Raw genomic sequence first — 24,126 nt, 5'->3', positions numbered from 1 at the left:
GGTGAGCAAAAATTCCAGAACCACACGGGGGGACCTAGTGAATAACCTGCAGAGAGCTGGGACCAAAGTAACAAAGCCTACCATCAGTAACGCCGCCAGGGACTCAAATCCTGCAGTGCCAGACGTATCCCCCTGCTTAAGCCAGTACATGTCTAGGCCCGTCTGAAGTTTGCTAGAGAGCATTTGGATGATCCAGAAGAAGATTGGGAGAACGTCATATGGTCAGATGAAACCAAAATATAACTTTTTGGTAAAAACTCAACTCGTCGTGTTTGGAGGACAAAGAATGCTGAGTTGCATCCAAAGACCACAATACCTACTGTGAAGCATGGGGGTGGAAACATGCTTTGGGGCTGTTTTTCTGCAAAGGGACCAGGACGACTGATCCGTGTAAAGGAAAGAATGAATAGGGCCATGTATCGTGAGATTTTGAGTGAAAACCTCCTTCCATCAGCAAGGGCATTGAAGATGAAACGTGGCTGGGTCTTTCAGCGTGACAATGATCCCAAACACACCGACCGGGCAACGAAGGAGTGGCTTCGTAAGAAGCATTTCAAGGTCCTGGAGAGGCCTAGCCAGTCTCCAGATCTCAACCCCATAGAAAATCTTTGGAGGGAGTTGATAGTCTGTGTTGCCCAGCAACAGCCCCAAAACATCACTGCTCTAGAGGAGATCTGCATGGAGGAATGGGCCAAAAAAACAGCAACAGTGTGTGAAAACCATGTGAAGACTTACAGAAAATGTTTGACATCTGTCATTGCCAACAAAGGGTATATAACAAAGTATTGAGATAAACTTTTGTTATTGACCAAATACTTATTTTCCACCATATTTTGCAAATAAATTAATACAAAATCCTACAATGTGATTTTCTGGATTTTGTTTCTCATTTTGTCTGTCATAGTTGAAGTGTACCTATAATGAAAATTACAGGCCTCTCGTCTTTTTAAGTGGGAGAACTTGCACAATTGGTGGCTGACAAAATACTGTTTTGCCCCACTGTACCTAAACTGTCTGTATCCTACTGACTCGTGGTTTTTAAGAAACTAAATATGCTTCTCTACATCTCTGCTAAAAATCTGGGTGAAATATTTAAAGGAATGTGAATCTTATTCAGTAGATTGAGTTATTGCTTGCTTTTCTTAAGTCTACCAACCATGCCAGGAGGCATACCAGCTAAGATATATATATATCTCACCCATAAATACGAACTGTTCCCTGATACATTATAATCGTATGTGTCTAAAAGGTCATTTTTCGGGAACAAAAACGACAGTCCTTCGGACTGAATGACAAGAAGATGCAACCCGTCGGACTTTGACAAAGCCACAACAGGAAACGATCATTTAACTGCTTGCGCGCACTCGGTCAGCTGACACACTCGAAGTCATGTGATTTCATTCCTGTAGGCAGAGAGCGTGAACACAAGTAGCTGCGTTTGAAACAAAGTATCTAGTAGTTGTATTTTCTATCCCGGCACGTCCAACATGGCTTGGACAAAGTATCAACTCTTTCTTGCGGGTCTTATGCTCACAACCGGCTCTATCAACACGCTATCGGCAAAGTAAGTGAACGCTTCATTCACGTTGTCAATTGATTTCACGGTCTACGATGTAGCCAATGGCATAGGCCAGTGTTGAGCATCTGGTTGATCGCAAAGCCATTCCTATTCGCTCAACAAACATTTATGTAAAAAAAAGCAACGATAAAGCCTTTGGTCCCTAATTGTGTTATTCGTTTCGCGGTAGGTACGCTTGATTCAGTAGTCCTAGCGCCGGGTGGCAAAGTGATCCAATTGTGAACCATTTTGTGTCTGAAGATAGAACTTTGCCTACCGGTAGTCCCAGATAGCAAATGAGGTGGACCTATAGTTCTACTGCTGGCCAATCCGATAGTTTAGATCACTGAGTCTGCAGTTTCCTCGAGCGATAGACTGTAAAAATAATACTCAAACGTACAGAAAAGTTGATAATGTGAGATTTGAAACCTTTTTAAAACCATGACTAGTGAAAAACTCGTCGAATACAACAAAGAGCTGCTGTTTATATAACTACGTTTACGTTTTCGATCAGTACTGTCAATTTTTTTCTCCAAAAGTTTTACTAGTCATAAAATGCGCGTTACCAGCAATGCAGTTGTAATAAATGAGTCTAGCAGTGTTTTCATAAGCTTGCGTTGTTATTATTTGTGGCTTGTGTATTTGTTAATTTCGAGGAATATTTCACTTTCTCTGGTTATAGGAGTAACAACCTGAATTGGCGCAGGAGGCAAAGTAATGCAGTGAGATTTAAGTTACACCAACAGCTGGAAGACTGTCCCCTTTTCTCAGCCTATGGCGGGAGAGAGAGGAGGCCCTGTAAGTCGGGTGAGAGGCAGCCTCCTCTCATACTGACCATCAGATGCAGGCCATCAGTCCAGTAAAAATACAAGTATTGTGCTCACTCAGCTGTGTCTCAAGTAATACTAAAAATGATGTATTATCAATGTTCTTTCACACCTACAATTTTGAAATATAATTTCAAAATGGTCTGAGAAGAACATTGGCAGGGAAATTCAAGCTTAGCCAATATGCAGTGATATTGTATTAGGACTATAGCCTACTGCACAAACCTCATTGTTACAGAACTGTTTTTAATTGGATAATGTTGCATAGTCTTACATGTAAGTCATGTTAAAAATAAAAATACATCGGAGCAGTAGATCTCTGCTTGCATTTTGACTCAGAAAGTTATCTTGACTCAAAAGGTTGGTGACCACTGTCCTAGGCATCAAGATTTGGGCCACAGTGTTTATTGCACTGTTGAATCCTTGTGAACTGAATTATTGTGGCTCAATCTCTTTGTATATTTTACAGTAGGCTAAATTTGGCGAGGCTATTTGACATTTTATTGTACTTTTGGGAAAAAGATAGATTTCCATGATGCCATTGTTGTAGGCCTAAATGCCTGTTTTAAATTGCTTTGGTCAGCAACGAGCCAATCTGTCTCTAAACAATGCCTGGTTGAGAATTAGAAGCTGTATGTTTGCTTACTGGCTTAGCTTAGGTGTAGCTTAAATGCAACATATGACTACATTTGAAATTGTGACATTTCTAGTGCCAGACACAGGGAGGGAAACCTTTCACGTGCTCTTGCGTCACTGTTGATTAATACATGTATTTTGATGACATGAAGAGCGAGGACACTGCTGTCTCTGCAAATCACATTTGCTTAGTTGCCACAAAAGAAGCAGACTTCTCGAAACTACGGCTTGGCGTCTCAACTTCTCTTTTGCTGTCATGCAAAATGTGATATAGGCTGGGCCTATAGGTCATAGTTGTGCTACTGTGTGCTCTTTTATGTCATGTGGAAATGGCACTATATCAACGTGGTCTAGTCTGGCAAGTCCCATCAGTATGTCTCAAGTCACAACTGTACTGGAATACTGTATAAAATACATGGTTGCTCTTGCTCAGTGCAATGAGACAATGTAGCAAATAGAGAGATCACGTTTCATCTGCTTTCTTTGGGCTTCTTTCCAGAGCGGTCACCAGAAACCAAACACTTCACTGTCTGTGCTTCTCTGAGGAGAATGTTATCTTGAGCTGAGAACAGTTCCTCTTGTTGATTAAAAATGTAGATGTCAGTAGCCTTTTGAGTTGATTTAACCAACTGTATATGTTATTGGACTTGGCAATGTGTAAATGTAAAACTTTTTAAGATCAACAGCTAAATTCAGTCAATCAAACAGATACTCAACTGGGTACAGTGGTGTTATGGAGCTCAGACTGCTACTGTGAGGAAAGGGCCACATCCTCACTTTGAGGCGCTGTGACCACAGCCCTTAGTCTATATTCAATCAGCAAGGAGAACTCACATGCTGGTCATGCCTCTACTGATCAGGCCTATTGGACTATAAAAGTCAGTGGGTGTTCAGGTAGCTCGGCACAGACGACTAAGTCACTCATTAACCCCTATGTCACCGTATCATACTTTGAGCATTTGATTGAGTCTGCCTGGAGTGCCAAGATGGGTGTGGTTTGAACTTTTGGGACTATATTGTTGGTTCCATTGCGCAAAGCAAGCTCAATCAAGCGCAAGTATTTGAAAGGAGACAGATTGGTCTCATGAACAGATTGGTTTCTGACTGTTAGTGTGACATTCTTGAGCAAACTTAATAAACTTTCTCCTGTTCTCCCCCAGATGGGCTGACATGTTCTCCGCAAAGGGTTGCAAAGACTCCCCTGAACACACATTCTCCCACCCGTTTGTACAGGTACAGTCTCCCTTCCCCTCATAAAAAAACACAGAATATAACTATATAAGCTAGACCTAAATGAATTACTTGATGTTTATCAACCGTGTTGATAGGAAGGTTCCTAAATGCTGTCATTGTCTCTTCTGTCTCAACTGTGTGTCTCTGGCTCACTGCCCCCCCCTCCCCCCCACATCGCTCTGTCTCTCTCTCTAGGCCGTAGGGATGTTCCTGGGGGAGCTCAGTTGTCTGGTCGTCTTCCACATGCTGCTTTGTCACGACAGACGAAGACCAGAGCCCAAGATGAACACGGGCCAGAGCTTCAACCCCCTCCTCTTCCTCCCCCCTGCCCTCTGTGACATGACCGCTACCTCCATCATGTATGTTGGTACGTGATCTGAACGTCCTAGATATTCATCTTCATTTTGTGTTGCAGCGGGCTCCAGAGTTTTCTGGGAATGTGTCGCTGGCTGCTTAGGCCACCATTTAATTCCCTCGCACTTTACATAATATTTTCATAATTAGACAATTCACACCAAAAAGGGCTTCCGAGTTTGATTCTTAAAAAATATTCTTAAAAAACTGCAAGAAAGTCTAAATGATCTATAAAATATTATGGTCAGAGGCACAATTTTAAACTGTATTCCCCTTTAAGTTCTTGTGAAGTGTCTCCCATTTGTTTTAAGGAACTGGACACAATAACCGAGAAGTCACGATTTTTGAGTCATCATAGTGAAAGTTTGTGCTGACTGTCTGTGGACCTGGGATCAATTAGTATTTGCTTTCTTTTGCCAGAAATGAATTGCCAGTTGAGACTAGAGGTCGACCGATTAATCGGAATGGCCGATTAATTAGGGCCGATTTCAAGTTTTCATAACAATCGTAAATCGGTCTTTTTGGACACCAATTTGGCCGATAAATAAAATATATATATATACATTTTTTATTTTATTTTTTACACCTTTTATTTAATCTTTATTTAACTAGGCAAGTCAGTTAAGAACACATTCTTATTTTCAATGATGGCCTAGGAACGGTGGGTTAACTGCCTTGTTCAGGGGCAGAACGACAGATTTTTACCGTTTTCAGGGATTCAATCTATTAACCTTATAGTTAACTAGTCCAATGCTCTAACCACCTGCCTCACGAGGAGCCTGCCTCTTACGCGAATGCAGTAAACCAAGGTAAGTTGCTAGCTAGCATTAAACTTAACTTGTGTAGTTGATTGTTTTTTTATAAGTTAACTCCACATGGTTGAAGATATTACTAGTTTATCTAACGTGTCCTGCGTTGCATATAATCGATGCAGTGCGTATTCGTGAAAAAGGACTGTCGTTGCTCCAATGTGTACCTAACCATAAACATCAATGCCATAAACAAGAAATCCAGGTTAGCAGGCATTATTAACCAGGTGAAATTGTGTCACTTCTCTTGAGTTCATTGCACGCAGTCAGTGTTTATGCAACAGTTTGGGCTGCCTAATTTGCCAGAATTACCACGCGTTAGATAAAATACGGAACGGTTCCGTATTTCACTGAAAGAATAAACGTCTTGTTTTCGAGATGATGGTTTCTGGATTCGACCATACTAATGACCTAAGACTCGTATTTCTGTGTGTTATTATGTTATAATTAAGTCTATGATTTGACAGAGCAGTCTGACTGAGCGACGGTAGGCACCAGCAGGCTTGTACGTATTCATTCAAACAGCACTTTTGTGCGTTTTGCCAGCAGCTCTTTGCAGTGCTTCAAGCATTACGCTGTTTATGACGTCAAAGATGTGAAATGGCTAGCTAGTTAGTGGGGTGCGCGCTAATATCGATTCAAACGTCGCTTGCTCTGAGACTTGGAGTGGTTGTTCCCCTTGCTCTGCATGGGTAACGCTGATTCGAGGGTGGCTGTTGTCGGTGTTCCTGTTTCGAGCCCAGGTAGGAGCGAGGAGAGCGACTGACGCTATACTGTTATACTGGCAATACTAAAGTGCCTATAAGAACATCCAATAGTCAAAGGTTAATGAAATACAAATGGTATAGAGAGAAATAGTCCTATAATTCCTATAATAACTACAACCTAAAACTTCTTACCTGGGAATATTGAAGACTCATGTTTAAAGGAACCACCAGCTTTTCATATGTTCTGAGCAAGGAAATTAAATGTTAGCTTTCTTATATGGCACATATTGCACTTTTAATTTCTTCTCCAACAGTTTGTTTTTGCATTGTTTAAACCAAATTGAAAATGTTTCATTATTTGTTTGAGGCTAAATTGATTTTATTGATGTATTATATTAAGTTAAAATAAGTGTTCATTCACTATTGTTGTAATTGTCATTATTACAAATAAATAAATAAAATCGTCCGATTAATCTGTATCGACTTTTTTGGTCCTCCAATAATCGGTATCGGCGGTGAAAAATCATACTCGGTCGACCTCTGGTTGAGACAATTGAATAGCTCCAAAAGTGCAAACCCCACCCATCTGCCACTCCAGGCAGGCTATTGTTATATATTTTTATTTATTTATTTATTTTCATTTCACCTTTATTTAACCAGGTAGGCTAGTTGAGAACAAGTTCTCATTTGCAACTGCGACCTGGCCAAGATAAAGCAAAGCAGTTCGACACAGTTCGACACAACAGTGTTACACATGGAATAAACAAACATACGGTCACTAATACAGTAGAAAGGTCTATATACAGTATGTGCAAATGTGGTAGGATAAGGGAGGTAAGGCAATAAATAGGCCATGGTGGCGAAGTAATTACAATATAGCAATTAAACACTGGAATGGTAGATGTGCAGAAGATGAACGTGCAAGTAGAGATACTGGGGTGCAAAGGAGCAAGATAAATACAGTATGGGATAAGGTAATTGGATGGGCTATTTACAGATGGGCTATGTACAGGTGCAGTTATCTGGGAGCTGCTCTGACAGCTGGTGCTTAAAGCTAGTGAGGGAGATATGAGTCTCCAGCCTCAGTGGGGTTTTTTTCAGTTCGTTCCAGTCATTGGCAGCAGAGAACTGGAAGGAAAGGCAGCCAAAGGAAGAATTGGCTTTGGGGATGACCCGTGAGATATACCTGCTGGAGTGCTTGCTATGGGTAGGTGCTGCTATGGTGACCAGTGAGCTGAGATGTGGCGGGGCTTTACCTAGCAGAGACTTGAAGATGACCTGGAGCCAGTGGGTTTGGCGACGAGTATGAAGCGAGGGCCAGCCAACGAGAACGCACAGGTCGCAGTGGTGGGTAGTATATGAGGCTTTGGTGACAAAATGGATGGCACTGTGATAGACTGCATCCAATTTGTTGAGTAGAGTGTTGGAGGCTATTTTGTAAATGACAAGGTACGTCGAGGTACGGTAGGATGATCAGTTTTACAATGGTATGTTTGGCAGCACGATGAAGGATGCTTTGTTGCGAAATAGGAAGCCGGTTCTAGATTAAATTTTGGATTGGAGATGCTTAATGTGAGTCTGGAAGGAGAGTTCACAGTCTAGCCAGACACCTTGGTATTTGTAGTTGTCCACGTATTCTAAGTCAGAACCATCCAGAGTAGTGTGTGTGTGTGTGTATATATATTTTAACCTTTTTATTTAACTAGGCAAGTCCGTTAAGAACAAATTCTTATTTACAATGACAGCCTACACCGGCCAAACCCAGACGTCGCTGGGCCAATCACGTCCGGTTGTGATACAGCCTGGAACAAGAAATAAAACAAATCCTATTTGAACCAAGGTCTGTCTGTTACCCTCTGACTCTATCCTTTTTCCCCAGCCCTGAACATGACGAGTGCCTCCAGCTTCCAGATGCTGCGTGGGGCGGTGATCATCTTCACGGGCCTGCTGTCGGTGGCCTTCCTGGGGCGCCGCCTGGTGGCCAGTCAGTGGACGGGCATCTTTGTCACTATTCTGGGCCTGGTGATGGTGGGCCTGGCCGACTTCATAAGCGGAAACAAGGATGATTCACACAAACTCAGCGAGGTCATCACTGGTAAGAGAGAAAGAATGGTGGTTGGAAGGGAATACTTCCTGTGTCAAAGGTATGCCTGGGTTAGGACACATTGTTAAGAGGGTATGCCTGGGATTAGGACACATTGTTAAGAGGGTATGCCTGGGATTAGGACACATTGTTAAGAGGGTATGCCTGGGATTAGGACACATTGTTAAGAGGGTATGCCTGGGATTAGGACACATTGTTAAGAGGGTATGCCTGGGATTAGGACACATTGTTAAGAGTATAATGAGTAGCCACTTAGTGGCAAAGGTAGGGTCCTGATCGAAAATATTCTTTCCCTTCTTTCACACTTGAGTTATTCACAGATCTAACTCATGATTGTATATGTGAACGCAAGCTTTCCAAAGCTGTCAGTGTAAGCTTAAGTATTGTTGTCCATTAGTTTGCTCCAATTAGGGGAGGGGTGGTAGGGTTATGGGAAAATAGTAAAGGGGGAATTGAACACCATTCAAGTGTGTGTGTGTGTGTGTGTGTGTGTGTATATATCTCACACATACTACCGTTCAAAAGTTTGAGGTCGCTTAGAAATGTTCTTGTTTTTGAAAGAAAAGCACTTTTTTTGTCCATTTAAAATTAAATTGATCAGAAATACAGTGTAGACATTGTTAATGTTGTAAATGACTATTGTAGCTGGAAAGTGATGTTTAATGGAATATCTAAGTAGGTGTACAGAGGTCTATTATCAAGCATCAACCACCACTGTGTTCCAATGCACGTTGTGTTAGCTAATCCAAGTTTATCCTTTTAAAAGGCTAATTGATCACTAGAAAACCCTTTGCAATTATGTTAGCACAGCAGAAAACTGTTCTGATTTTAAATAAGCAATAAAACTGGCTTCTTTAGATTAGTTGAGTATCTGGAGCATCAGCATTTGTGTTCGATTACATGCTCAAATTGGCCAGAAACAAAGGACTTTCTTCTGAAACTCATCGGTCTTTTCTTGTTCTGTGAAATGAAGGTCTATTCCATGAGAGAAATTGCCAAGAAACCTGAAGATCTCGTACAACGCTGTGTACTTCTCCCTTCACAGAACAGCACAAACTGGCGCTAACCAGAATAGTTAGAGGCATGGGAGGCCCAGGTGCACAACTGAGCAAGAGAACAAGTACATTAGTGTCTAGTTTGAGAAACAGACACCTCACAAGTCCTCAACTGGCAGCTTCATTAATTAGTCCCTGCAAAACATCAGTTTCAACGTCAACAGTGAAGAGGCGACTCCGAGATGCTGGCCTTCTAGGCGGAGGTACAAAGGAAAAAGCCTCAGACTTTCTCAGACTGGCCAATAAAAATAAAATATTAAGATGGGCAAAAGAACACAGATACTGGACAGAGGAAGATTGGAAAAAAAGTGTTATGGACAGAAATGTAAGTTTGATGCGTTCGGATCACAAAGAACAAAATTCTTGACATACAGAAAAAATGAAAATATGCTATAGGAGTGCTTGACGCCATCTGTCAAGCATGGTGGGGGAGAAGTGATGATCTGGGGCTGCTTTTGTGGTGGTAAAGTGGGAGATTTGTACAGGGTAAAAGGGATCTTGAAGAAGGAAGGCTATCACTCCATTTTGCAAAGTCGTGCCATACCCAGTGGACAGTGTGTAATTGAAGCCAATTTCATCCTACAACAAGACAATGACCCAAAGCACAGCTCCGAACTATGCAAGAACTATTTAGGGAAGAAGCAGTCAGCTGGAATTCTGCCTGTAATGGTGTGGCCAGCACAGTCACCGGATCTCAACCCTATTGAGCTGTTGTGGGAGCAGCTTGACCGTATGGTACGTAAGAAGTGCCCATCAAGCCAATCCAATTTGTGGGAGGTGCTTCAGGAATGATAGGGTGAAATATCTTCAGAATACCTCAACAAACTGACAACTAGAATGCCAAAGGTCTGCAAGGCTGGAATTGCTGCAAATGGAGGATTCTTTGACGAAAGCGGAGTTTGAAGGACACAATTTATTCCTTCAATTAAAAATCATTATTTATAACCTTGTCAACGTCTTGACTATATTTCCTATTCATTTTGCAACTCATTTCATGTGAACTCAGCAAAAAAAAGAATCCCCTTTTCAGGACCCTGTCTTGAAAAGATCATTTGTAAAAATCCAAATAACTTCACAGATCTTCATTGTAAAGGGTTTAAATACTGTTTTCCATGCTTGTTCAATGAAACAAAAAATTAATGAACATGCACCTGTGGAATGGTCGTTAAGACACTCACAGCTTTCAGACGGTAGGCAATTAAGGGTCACGGTTATGTAAACTTAGGACACTAAAGAGGCCTTTCTACTGACTCTGGAAAAACACAAAAAGAAAGATGCCCAGGGTCCCTGATCATCTGCGTGAATGTGCCATAGGCATGCTACAAGGAGACATGGGGACTGCAGATGTGGCCAGGGCAATAAATGGCCATGTCTGTACTGTGAGATGCCTAAGACAGCGCTACAGGGAGACAGCATGGGCAGCTGATTGTCCTCGCAGCGGCAGACCACATGTAACAACACCTGCACAGGATCGGTACAGCCGAACATCACACCTGCGGGACAGGTACAGGATGGCAACAACTGCCCGAGTTACACCAGGAATGCACAATCCCTCTATCAGTGCTCAGACTGTCCGCAATAGGCTGAGAGAGGCTGGACTGAGGGCTTGTAGGCCTGTTGTAAGGCAGATGCCACCGGCAACAACGTCGCCTACGGGTACAAACCAACTGTCGCTGGACTGGCAAAAAGTGCTCTTCACTGAGGAGTCCGGTTTTGTCTCACCAGGGGTGATGGTCGGATTCGCGTTTATCGACGAAGGAATGAGCATTACACCGAGGCCTGTACTCTGGAGTGGGAACGAGGGGGAGGGGGAGGGTCCGCCATGGTCCGGGGCGGTGTGTCACAGCATCATCGGACTGAGCTGTTGTCATTTCAGGCAATCTCAACGCTGTGCGTTACAGGGAAGACATCCTCCTCCCTCATGTGGTACCCTTCCTGCAGACTCATCCTGTCATGATCCTCCAGTATGACAATGCCACCAGCCATACTGCTTGTTCTGTGTGTGTGATTTCCTGCAAGACAGGAATGTCAGTGTTCTTTCATGGCCAGCGAAGAGCCCGGATCTCAATCCCATTGAGCACGTCTGGGACCTGCTTGATCGGAGGGTGAGGGCCGTTATGTTTGGAGGAAAAAGGGGGAGGCTTGCAAGTACACCATCCCAACCATGAAGCACGGGGGTGGCAGCATCAGGTTGTGGGGGTGCTTTGCTGCAGGAGGGACTGGTGCACTTCACAAAATAGACGGCTACATGAGGAAGGAAAATTATGTGGATATATTGAAGCAACATATCAAGACATCAGCCAGGAAGTTAAAGCTTGGTCGCAAATGGGTCTTTCAAATGGACAGTGACCCCAAGCATACTTCCAAAGTTGTGGCAAAATGGCTTAAGGACAACTAAGTCAAGGTATTGGAGTGGCCATCCCAAAGCCCTGACCTCAATCCTATAGAAAATGTGTGGGCAGAACTGAAAAAGTGTGTGCGAGCAAGGAGACCTGACTCAGTTACACCATCTCTGTCAGGAGGAATGGGCCAAAATTCACCCAACTTATTGTGAGAAGCTTGTGGAAGGCTACCCGAAACGTTTGACCCAAGTTAAACAGTTTTAAAGGCAATTCTACCAAATACTAATTCAGTGTATGAGTTTAAATGTATTTGGCTAAGGTGTTTGTAAACTTCTGACTTCAACTGCATCTGTAATATTAAAGCTGATCTACAACCTAAAAAATAAATAAGTGTTGTCTGATCAGTGATTACCCAAAGGAAAGTTGGAAGGATGGATACATTTGAATGGTGTTCAATTCAAACAAGGCCCATGATTGAGTTGGAGTCAATATTTACTTTTTACCATTTACATTTTACTTCTCCAGAGACTTGTTTTCCCTCAGCAGCAACATCTTGCCAAAACAAATATCCAATGAGGAACTACCATGTAAAGGCCATCTCTTCTGACCCCCAGGTGATCTTCTGATCATAATGGCCCAGGTCATTGCGGCTGTCCAGATGGTTCTGGAGGAGAAGTTTGTCTACAAGCATGACGTTCATCCTTTACGGGCTGTGGGCACTGAAGGTACAGTGAACATATAGGTTTCTGGGTGTATGCATTGGGTTAATGTATAACTCTAGCTACAGAATGTAGCAGTGGTGTTTGTACAGCTTTGAGAGTGAAGCTTACAGTGAAGATATGCAGGCGTAGCAACCAGATTTTTACATGTGTAAGTAGTACTTAGTAACCTGTTTGACATTTCTCTTTTGTTTCTGTGAAAATAATCAATGTCTGTGTTGTCACCTTTAGTGCTGTATCAAAGACGGAATGTTTGTAGCTCGTTAGTAATTCATCCAGCCTCTTCCTTCTCCCATCTCTCTAGGGTTCTTTGGCTTCTTCATCCTCTCGCTGCTCCTCATCCCCTTTTTCTACATCCCGGTGGGGAGCTTTAGCAACAACCCCCGACACGTTCTCGAGGACGCGCTGGACGCCTTCTGCCAGATCGGCCACAACCCCATGATCATCCTGGCGTTGCTCGGCAACACTGTGTCCATCGCCTTCTTCAACTTCGCCGGCATCTCTGTCACCAAGGAAATCAGCGCCACCACGCGCATGGTGCTGGACAGTCTGCGCACCGTGGTCATCTGGGTGGTCAGTCTGGCTCTGGGCTGGGAGCAGTTCCATGGTTTACAGGTTCTGGGTTTCATTGTGTTGTTGGTGGGTGCAGCGCTTTATAATGGACTTCATCGCCCCCTGCTGGCCAAGATTCCATGCTGCGCTAACATGGTGGAGGAAGAGGAGCGCAACCCGGCAGAGAGGGCAAGACTGCTGGATGAGGGAAGGGTGCAGGAGGAGACCTAACTGACATGATGATTTGCAAAATGCTGAAAGTGGTGGTGATGGTGGGGAGAGCGGGGTCAGACATCGATATGACAACCTCGCCATACTCCTGACCACACCGGGGGTGTGTGACATGAAGACACCACATTTCTCAGATTACTGTACAAGTCCCAGTCTTTAAAACAGTGTTCACTCCTGGTAGTAAATTTCAGGTGACATGTTTATAGAATAGCCTTCTTTATGGCTTGTTGCAGCATCAGTTAAATATGTGTGTTAATGGTGGCAGGCATTTTATAAAGCACCAAAACGTTAAGCATAACACCGTTTTGATAGAGTGCCGTACTGTGGTCATTGATAGATACAATCACAACTGGAATTGTTTGCACACTTTATAAAGATGAGCAAAAACAACTAAAATAAATCATACAAATACTGAGCTATATTGTTTTCTATTTTTGGTGGGAAATTATATTTTATACTAATACAATTACTCTGATAAATGATTTTGTTTAACAAGTCATAAAAAAAGCTAGAACGTTGATTTAAAAATGTAAACCTGAACTTCCACGATGCGGGTCGAATAGAGACCTAAGTTAATACAAGTCCATGATTTTTATACCAGGGGAAGTCAGAAAGAGGTCAGTACAAATGTCAATGGTCCCCCTTTAGCAGAGACTACAATTGAGCCAACATTTATTTATTTCACCTTTATTTAACCATGTAGGCCAGTTGCGAACAAGTTCTCATTTACAACTGCGACCTGGCCAAGATAAAGCAAAGCAGTGCGACAAAAACAACAGAGTTACACAAACAAACGTACAGTCAATAACAATGGAAAAATCTATGTACATTGTGTGAAAATTTAGAAGAGTAGGGAGATACGGCAATAAATAGGCCATAGTGGTGAAATAATTACAATTTAGCATTAACACTGGAGTGATCGATGTGCAGATGTGCATGTAGAGATACTGGGGTGCAAAAGAGCATGAGGGTAAGGAATAATATGGGGATGAGGTAGTTACAGATGGGCTATGTACAGGTGGTGATCTGTGAGCTGCTCTGACAGCTGGTGCTAAAAGTTAGCGAGAGATCCAAGTCTACAGCTTAAGTGATTTTCCAATTCGTTCCAGTCATTGGCAGCAGAGAACTGGAAGGAAACGTGGCCAAAGGAAGTGCTGGCTTTGGGGATGACCAGTGAGATATACCTTCTGGAGCACGTGCTATGGGTGGGTGTTATGGTGACCAGTGAGCTGAGAGAAGGCGGGGCTTTACCTAGCGAAGACTTATAGATGACCTGGTGCCAGTGGGTTTGGCGACAAATATGTAGTGAGGGCCAGCCAATGAGAGCATACAGGTCGCAGTGGTGGGTAGTATATGGAGCTTTGGTGATAAAACGGATGGCACTGTAATAGACTGCATCCAATTTGTTGAGTAGAGTGTTGGAGGCTAATTTGTAAATGACATCGCCGAAGTCAAGGATCTGTAGGATAGTCAGTTTTACGGGGGTATGTTTGGCAGCATGAGTGAGGGAGGCTTTGTTGCGAAATAGGAAGCCGATTCTAGATTTCATTTTGGATTGGAGATGCTTAATGTGAGTCTGGAAGGAGAGTTTACAATCTAGCCAGGCACCTAGGTATTTGTAGTTGTCCACATATTTTAAGTCAGAACCGTCCACAGTAGTGATGCTAGTCGAACGGGAGGGTGCAGGCAGCAATCGGTTAAAGAGCATGCACTTAGTTTAAATAGCATTTTAAATGCAGTTGCAGTCCACTGAAGGAGTGTTGTATGGCGTTGAAGCTCATTTGGGGGTTTGTTAGCAGTGCCAAAGAAGGGCCAGATGTATACAGAAGGGTGTTCTCTGCGTAGCGGTGTATCAGAGAATCACCAGCAGCAAGAGTGACGACATGATATATACAGAGAAAGAGTCTGCCCGAGAATTGAACCCTGTGGCACCCCCGTAGAGACTGCCAGAGGTCCAGACAACAGGCCCTCCGATTTGACATCCTGAACTCTGAAAAGTAGTGGGTGAACCAGGCGAGGCAGTCATTTGAAAAGGTTCTTGAGTCTGCCGATAAGAATGATGTGATTGACAGAGTCGAAAGCCTTGGCCAGGTCGATGAAGACTGCTGCACAGTTCTGTCGATGGTGGTTATGATATCGTTTAGGACCTAGTGTGGCTGAGGTGCACCCATGACCAGCTCGCATAGTGGAGAAGATACAGTGGGATTCGGAATGGTCGGTGATCTGTTTAACTTGGCTTTTGAAGATTTTAGGAAGGCAGGGCAGGATGGATATGGGTATATACCAGTTTGGTTCTAGAGTGTCTCCCTCTTCTGAAGAGGGGGTTGACCGTGGCAGCTTTCCAATCTTTGGGGATCTCAGACGATGCGAAAGAGAGGTTGAATAGGCTACTAATAGGGGTTGAAACAATTTTGGCGGATCATTTTAGAGAGGGTCCAGATTGTCTAGCCCAGCTGATTTGTAGGGATCCAGATTTTGCCGCTCTTTCAGAACACCAGCTGTCTGGATTTGGGTGAAGGAGAAGAGGGGGGTGGGCTTGGGCAAGTTGCTGCAAGGGGTGCTGATATGTTGGCCAGGGTAAGGGTAGCCAGGTGGAAAGCATGGCCAGCCGTAGAAAAATGCTTATTGAAATTCTCTTTTTTTTTTTTTTGATTTATCAGTGGTGACCGTGATCCCTAGCCTCAGTGCAGTGGGCAGCTGGGAGGAGGTGCTCTTATTCTACATGGATTTTAGTGTTCCAAAACTTTTTGAAATTAGTGCAACAGAAAGTACATTTCTGTTTGAAAAAGCTAGCTTTAGCTTTCCTAACTGACTAAGTATATTGGTTCCTGACTTCCCTGAAAAGTTGCAGTGTTTACCGCAATCGGAAATCACCTTTACATTACTATAGCGGAATCTGTAACTCTTCAGTTTGACAGCGTGAATAGAGCCTTTAGACAAGATATTGCAACATGGAACTTGCGAGCTATTGGTTTCATGCTTTTTTAAATGGTTTTCCATTATTGCTCTGTACATTTTACCAACGACCACAGTTAGCTGAAATGTTCCCCAACGGATACTTGTTGAAGAATGACTGACATTGTTTGAGTGCCAATATCAATGCACTACCTCAAGTGTGATTTGGGATCTATGATTCAATAATTCCTGCATGATTGCATTGGTTTTGGCTATATTCATATATTCATTCACTGGCTCATTATCACATGTAAATGTTGTAAAAAGCACATGCTTCTTGGTATATCTTTTTCTATCATTGAGTAGCGTTTGTGAATATAGCTGGCGCCATCACTAAGGCTTTGCCATAGATTAAATAGGTTAGTTGAGCAGCCTACCACTGTCTCTGTAGGTGAAAGGGAACAGTTTTTGGGTGGGACATAGAATATTAATGTTTAGGCTTTTTTTGACACCTATGCAGCATTGATTAGGACATTTTTTGTGATTTGCAGTGTCATGTGAAATGTTGACTGGATACAATGAACTTGGCTTAAAAGGGAAATGGAGCGGGTTTTCGGGTGAAATGCTTTTTAAAACAATGAAATGCTTTTTAAAACAATTAAATAAAATGTTTTGTCTGGAGAATGTGCTAGATTATAGAGTTGAAATGGGTATTATTTCTAAATTATGAAAAAATAAAAAATAAAAATCAGTATTGTAGCAATTGTGCACTAAAGGTTATTCATGATACAATTGTGGCAAAAATCAGGCATCATAACTTGGCATTCTGCTTTAATGTCCCTTTGGAACTTCCACTTGTAATATACCGAGGTAAAGTTGGTTTTATATTCAACAGACATTCGCCAATAGCCATTTTAAAAATGTAAACGTCAACTAATTCACTGTTTGTCACAATCATAAAACTAGATATGATTTATTCTATAAATGTCTAGCATTTTTTCAACCTTTGTTTTGAGTAAAAATTCCAGTTTTGATTTGACAGAGGGCGTGTAGTTCGTGTAGAGGGCGTGTGGTCAAAGTTCTAACGAGTCTGTTACACCCTATTAGAAGGGGCCTGGCAGGAAATTTAAAAAAACACTAAAATAAGAAGTAAAGGGTACATGTTTGGTTTTTGGGCTAAATGTATACATTATGATTTGCTTCTGAACTGTATGTGAACCCCTCTGCAATCTACTGGCACTAACCATTAAGAACTAGGACTTCAACCAGGCTGTCCCTATGCTATTTGCTCTCTATTCCAGAACTGTAAATTAATATAAACCTGTTTATGTTTTTAATACAGCAGATAGAATGCTCTGTGTGCCAAAGATGGTACCATTCAGCTTGTCTGGGGATGACAAAGAAGGACTTAAATAGAAAATGATTGGAAGGGGCCTCTTTGCTGATAAATTAGAGACGTAAATAAATGACTGTTGTGCCTTGTAACTACTTTAAAATGTGGAACTGTTGCACAAAAAATGTGAACATTGATTTGGCATAACATTTAACATTGTAAACATTGTCTAACTTCATATAGAGCAAATTGCACTTCAAATTAAAATTTCTTTAAAGTTATTGCAAATAAATGCATATTTTCTCTTTTTCTGAGACAATCACTGAATTCGATTTCTTAATTTCAAGTATTGCATTTAAAGATAATGTATTTCTATCAAATCAAAACTGGAATTTCTAGTCAAAACAAAGGTTGTAAAAATATACTAGACATTTATAGAATAAATCATACCTCGTTTGATGTTTCTGTGACAAACGGTGAATTAGTTATTGATTTATACCACTTTTCACATTTTATAGATTTGATGCATTTCTGTCATGTTCAAAGGTTGTAAAAGTATGATAAATTTATAGAATAAATCATACCTAGGTTTACGTTTGTGACAAACAGTGAATTACAGTTGAAGTCAGAAGTTTACATACACTTAGGTTGGAGTCATTAAAACTCATTAGCTCTTACAACCAGGGAAGAGTAAGGGAAATCAAGGAGAGCAGCATTTAAAGTGTCCAAGTCCAATTGTCCTGAAAGAACTAGGTGTTTCAACACACACTTCATTTCTAATGGATCAATGCCGTGTTTACTGTATAAGATTATAAACAGGGAATTCAACTAGCTTGCTCTTTCTGTTTATACCATATGTTGTGTTAAGTCTGTTTCTTAAGAAGTCAGTCCTGGCCTTTTCAAATTCACAGCATTGTCGAATATGTCTGTCCAATGTCCTTTGCACAAAAACATCCTCATTAAATTACATCTGCATATTGTCAAAAGAACATTTACAATGTCTACATTCACTGAATGAAAATCCCACCCACTCTTTAAATCCACACAGCTCACGTTGAGCTAAAGTGTCTCTGCTGAGAGGAACCAATGCACCATATACAGTTGAAGTCGGAAGTTTACATACACTTAGGTTGGAGTCATGAAAACTAGTTTTTCAACCAATCCACAAATTTCTTGTTAACAAACTGTAGTTTTGGCAAGTCGGTTAGGACATCTACTTTGTGCATGAAACAAGTAATTTTTCCAACAATTGTTTACAGACTTATAATTCACTGTATCACAATTCCAGTGGGTCAGAAGTTTACATACATTAAGTTGATTGTGCCTTTAAACAGCTTGGAAAATTCCAGAAAATTATGTCATGGCTTTAGAAGCTTCTGATAGGCTAATTGACATAATTTAAGTCAATTGGAGGTGTACCTGTTGATGGATTTCAAGGCCTACCTTCAAACTCAGTGCCTCTTTGCTTGACATCATGGGAAAATCAAAAGAAATCAGCCAAGAACTCAGAAAAACAATTGTAGACCTCAAGTCTGGCTCATCCTTGGGAGCAATTTCCAAACGCCTGAAGGTACCATGTTCATCTGTACAAACAATAGTACGCAAGTATAAACACCATGGGACCATGCAGCCGTCATACCGCTCAGGAAGGAGACGCATTCTGTCTCCTAGAGATTAACGTACTTTGGTGCGAAAAGTGCAAATCAATCCCAGAACAACAGCAAAGGACCTTGTGAAGATGCTGGAGGAAACGGGTACAAAGTATCTATATCCACAGTAAAATGAGTCCTATTTCGACATAACCTGAAAGGCCGCTCAGCAAGGAAGAAACCACTGCTTCAAAACCACCATAAAAAAGAAAGACTTCGGTTTGCAACTGCACATGGGGACAAATATCGTACTTTTTCGAGAAATGTCCTCTGGTCGGATGAAACAAAAATAGAACTGTTTGGCTATTATGACCATCGTTATGCTAGGTGGAAAAAGGGGGAGGCTTGCAAGCCGAAGAACACCATCCCAACCGTGAAGCATGGGGGTGGCAGCATCAGGTTGTGGGGGTGCTTTGCTACAGGAGGGACTGGTGCACTTCACAAAATAGATGGTTACATGAGGAAGGAAAATTATGTGGATATATTGAAGCAACATCTCAAGACGTCAGTCAGGAAGTTGGGTCTTCCAAATGGACAGTGACCCCAAGCATACTTCCAAAGTTGTGGCAAAATGGCTTAAGGACAACAAAGTCAAGGTATTGGAGTGGCCATCACAAAGCCCTGTGGGCAGAACTGAAAAAGTGTGTGCAAGCAAGGAGACCTACAAACCTGACTCAGTTACACCAGCTCTGTCAGGAGGAATGGGCCAAATTTCACCCAACTTATTGTGAGAAGCTTGTGGAAGGCTACCCGAAACGTTTGACCCAAGTCAAACAATTTAAAGGCAATGCTACCAAATACTAATTCAGAGTACGTAGTGTATGAGTTTAAATGTATTTGGCTAAGGTGTATGTAAACTTCCGACTTCAACTGCATCTGTAATATTAAAGCTGATCTACAACCTAAAAAATAAATAAGTGTTGTCTGATCAGTGATTACCCAAAGGAAAGTTGGAAGGAAGGATACATTTGAATGGTGTTCAAATGGTGGCCAAAATTCACCCAATTTATTGTGGGAAGCTTGTGGAAGGCTACCCAAAAGGTTTGACCCAAGTTACACATTTTAAAGGCAATGCTACCAAATACTAATTGAGTGTATGTAAACTTCTGACACACTGGGAATGTGATGAAAGAAATAAAAGCTGAAATAAATAATTCTCTCTAGTATTATTCTGACATTTCACATTCTTGAAATAATGTGGTGATCCTAACTGTCAGGGATTTTTTCCTAGGATTAAATGTCAGGAATTGTGCAAAACTGAGTTTTGGCGAAGGTGTATGTAAACTTCTGACTTCAACTGTCGTTATTGATTTATACTGCTTTAAATGGCATTTTATAGATTGTATGTATTTCTATCAAGTCAAAACTGTAATTTGTCCTCAAAACAAAGGTTGTAAAAGTATGATAGACATTTATAAAATAAATAATACCGAGCTTGATGTTTATATGACAAAAGGTGAATTAGTTATTGATTTTGTCACGTCCTGACCATAGAAAGCTTGTATTTTCTATGGTAGAGTAGGTCAGGGCGTGACTAGGGGTGTTTAGTCTAGTTTATTATTTCTTTGTGGGGTTCTAAGTTTATTTTTCTATGTTGGTGTTTGTGTTTGATTCCCAATCAGTGGCAGCTGGTAATCGTTGTCTCTAATTGGGGATCATACTTAAGTTACATTTTGTCCACCTGTGGGTTATGGGATATTGTTTATGTTTAGTTGCCTGTTAGCACTGAATTGTCGTCACGGTTCGCTTATTCTTTATTGTTTTGTATTTGCTTAAGTTTCACTTTATTCATTGAAATATGTGGAACTCTACGTACGCTGTGCCTTGGTCCGACCATCATTATTTTGGACAACGTGACAGATTTATACCGCTTGAAATTGCATTTTATAGATGTAATGTATTTCTATCAAGTCAACTGGAATTTCTAGTCAAAACAGGTTGTATGCTAGACATTTATAGAACTATATGAACAAATCATGTCTATTTGATGATTCTGTGACAAATTGTGAATTAGTTATTGATTTTTACATTTTTAAATGGCTTTTGCCAAATGTCTGAATGATTGACTATAAAACCAACTTACCTCGGTTTGAAATATGGACTCTGCAGTAGGGGGGAAAAGCAACACTGTCCACCCCATGGCCATTGTTATTGTTTTGTTGGCAGATGTGGGGAGTGTCATGCATCAGGGTAAAAAAAAAAATGTTTTGCTGTGCAATGATGTCCAGGGGACAAAAAGTTTGCAGTAACTTTGTTGTAATATCGCAAAGGGATGTGGCCGTTTCACCATTAATAATTCCAGCTTTAATGTGTGCAATTAATATCAAATCCAGTGCAGGTGTCACCTGTGTCCTATCAGACCACCAGCTAGATTGAATGTCATCCTGGTCCTGCCTGCTTCCATGGAACTGCCTTCCTAATGGTTTAGGTCCTTATTGAGGTCAGAGGTTAAACCCGAGCATAACCTATGTAGTAGGATGTCCCTTGGGGGTATCCGGTACCTATGTAGGACATGCGGGGGTTAGGTTGAGCTAGAACCTCGTTGTCGGGCGTCCTTATTTTAGATCATACTGCATGGTGTCAGAAATGGTTTTAAAATTCACATAAACGTGAAGGACGTACCAAGTAAAATCATACATTCAGGCTGTTTCAAAGCAGGGAGGGCACAGTGTTGGAGATAAACAGCGCATATCATTATTTTGTAAGCTAACGAGCAAGGACTAAGTTACTGCTAAGCAACATGTTGCAAGAGGAAGAAGCTGGCGGGATTTCAGGGTTTGCGACTCCAAGTTCAACGGGCTCTGGCGCAAACACGGACAGGCCAGTGGCTGGTGCTGACGGATTTCGCCTTAGTCCCCCGGAGAATTTTGTTTGTGTGGACATTCAAAACTGGCCGAAATGGATCAGGCTTAAACGTGAAAGAAGAGGCATTTCAAGTTAATACACTGATCTACTCTATGGGTGATGAAGCCGAGGATATATTAAATGCTTCAACGTTGACCGAGGAAGAGAAACGTATATACATTGCCGTTTAAGACTGTTTTGAAACGCATTTTGTAGGGAGACACAACATTATTTTTGAGAGAGCTAGGTTTAATGTGCGCAAACAGGAGCAGGGTGAAACCACCGACTGTTTTATCAAAGCTGTTCACAACCTAGCAGAACATTGTCAGTTTGGCGCGCTCGGGGAAGAGCTGATCCGAGATCGGATTGTAGTCGGAATAATAAATATATCACTTTCTGAAAAGTTACAGTTGGATTCCCAGTTTACCTTGTCCAAAACATGTAAACCAGGTTAGGCAGAGTGAGACAGTAAAAAGACAGCAGACGATACTCCGCGACAGCAGCTCCTTGCAGAACGAAGAGAGTAGGGAAATACATGCATTTTCATACAGAGCTAAAACAACGGAGGGGAACACAGAACAGAGACAGACGTGGAGAAAACAATCACAGACGGCACCAGTAGCTAGTTCAAGTGTTTGTCGCAAATGTGGGAAATCCCCTTTCCACAGATGGAAAGACTGCCCAGCAAAGGATGCGGAATGCAGGAAATGTCACAGGAGAGGACACTTTTCAACTGTCTGTCGATTAAAGCAAATGCATGAGGTTTCAGAGGAGGTACAGCAGGACAGCATCTTTCTGGGAGAAGTAAAGGGAAACAATACTGGCTGGCATTCAGACATTAAACTCAATGGGGAGGTTGTGTCATTTAAACTAGACACTGGGGTAGCAGTGACAGCTAACCCAAATGGGCTGTATAGCTATAGCAGAGACGGCCCTTAATAAGATTTTACCAGTGGTAGGGCACTTGGTGATTAAACTGGAGAGTAAAGACAAAAGTGCCATGCAGCCTGTCTTCGTCATTGACTCTCTAGCCAGACTGTTGCTGGGGATGCCAGCAATTGAAGCATTGCAACTCATTGAGAGAGTGAGCGAACTGGAGGACCCAGGTGAGGTTTTCAAAAATAAATTCCCAAAAGTGTTTTCTGGTCTAGGAAGGATAGAAGATGACTACAAAATCTGCCTGAAAGAGGATGCTGTCCCCTATGCCCTTACCACCCCCCGTCGGGTGCCTATCCCTTTATTGGCCAGAGTAAAGGAAGAGATGGGGAGGATGGAAGAAATTGGGGCAGTGTATAAAATAGAGTCCCACAGACTGGTGTGCAGGGATGATGGTGGTCCCAAACGCCAATGGGGAAATAAGGATCTGTGTGGACATGACTCACTTGAATGAGGCACTCTGCAGAGAGAGGCACATCTTACCATCAGTGGAGCAGTCACTGGCTCAGTTGGATGGCTCACAAGTCTTCACAAAGCTGGATGCCCGCTCAGGTTTCTGGCAGATACCGCTGTCATCAGAGAGTAGGGCACTCACAACGTTTATAACACCGTTTGGCCGTTACTGTTTTAATGTTTTGCCTTGTCCTCCCAAAGTTGTCAGATACAACCAAACCTCAGAGACTTACTAGCCAAAGAGAATGACTGGTCATGGGGTCACATGCAACAGGTAGCGTTTGACAAAATCAAAGGAGATCTGGCCTCACAGAGAGTGCTGGCCCAGTACCGTCCCCACGCTAAGACAAAGGTATCAGCAGATGCCTCATCCTTTGGGCTAGGGGTGGTCCTTACACAGATGCATCATCCTTTGGGCTAGGGGCAGTCCTCACACAGATGCATCATCCTTTGGGCTAGGGGCGGTCCTCACACAGATGCATCATCCTTTGGGCTAGGGGCGGTCCTCACACGGATGCATCATCCTTTGGGCTAGGGGCGGTCCTCACACAGATGCATCATCCTTTGGGCTAGGGGCGGTCCTCACACAGATGCAGGACAACATGGAGTGGCGTCCAATAGCATACATCTCCCGAAGCTTATCTGACACAGAGCAAAGATATGCTCAAGTGGAGAAGGAGGCGTTGGCTATCCCATGGGCATGTGAAAGGCTCAGCCAATACCTTATTGGCCTGCAGTTTACAGCAGAGACTGACCACAAACCACTGTTGGCTCTGTTAGGGACAAAAGCACTGGACGACTTGCCTCCCAGAATTCTGCGTATCCGCCTCAGATTATTGAGGTTCACCTACAAGATGGTGTATGTGCCAGGGAAGGCACTGATCACAGC

At 42.2% G+C, this 24,126-nt stretch overlaps 1 protein-coding gene across 1 annotated transcript; it reads left to right on the top strand.

Moving 5' to 3' along the window:
* The first annotated feature begins 1,342 nt into the window (after positions 1-1,342).
* On the top strand, positions 1,343-13,542 carry LOC118371907 (solute carrier family 35 member F6-like). Its single transcript, XM_035757562.2, has 6 exons — positions 1,343-1,564; positions 4,182-4,254; positions 4,450-4,621; positions 8,004-8,219; positions 12,240-12,350; positions 12,649-13,542. Exons 1-6 carry the CDS (start codon positions 1,488-1,490, stop codon positions 13,125-13,127), a joined length of 1,128 nt encoding a protein of 375 aa, XP_035613455.1. The 5' UTR covers positions 1,343-1,487; the 3' UTR covers positions 13,128-13,542.
* The last annotated feature ends 10,584 nt before the right edge of the window (positions 13,543-24,126 follow it).

The sequence above is a fragment of the Oncorhynchus keta genome, chromosome 19, assembly GCF_023373465.1.
Source record: "Oncorhynchus keta strain PuntledgeMale-10-30-2019 chromosome 19, Oket_V2, whole genome shotgun sequence".
Lineage (NCBI taxonomy): Eukaryota > Metazoa > Chordata > Actinopteri > Salmoniformes > Salmonidae > Oncorhynchus > Oncorhynchus keta.
The sequence above is the reverse complement of the archived record's forward strand: the minus strand, read 5'-3'. Positions and strand labels throughout refer to the sequence as shown.

Excerpts from the sequence above, each read along its gene's own strand:
- LOC118371907 (XM_035757562.2), top strand. The coding sequence starts at position 1,488 with ATGGCTTGGACAAAGTATCAACTCTTTCTTGCGGGTCTTATGCTCACA. Across the intron at positions 1,565-4,181 it reads ATCAACACGCTATCGGCAAA|ATGGGCTGACATGTTCTCCG; the intron begins GTAAGTGAACGC and ends GTTCTCCCCCAG. Across the intron at positions 4,255-4,449 it reads TCTCCCACCCGTTTGTACAG|GCCGTAGGGATGTTCCTGGG; the intron begins GTACAGTCTCCC and ends CTCTCTCTCTAG.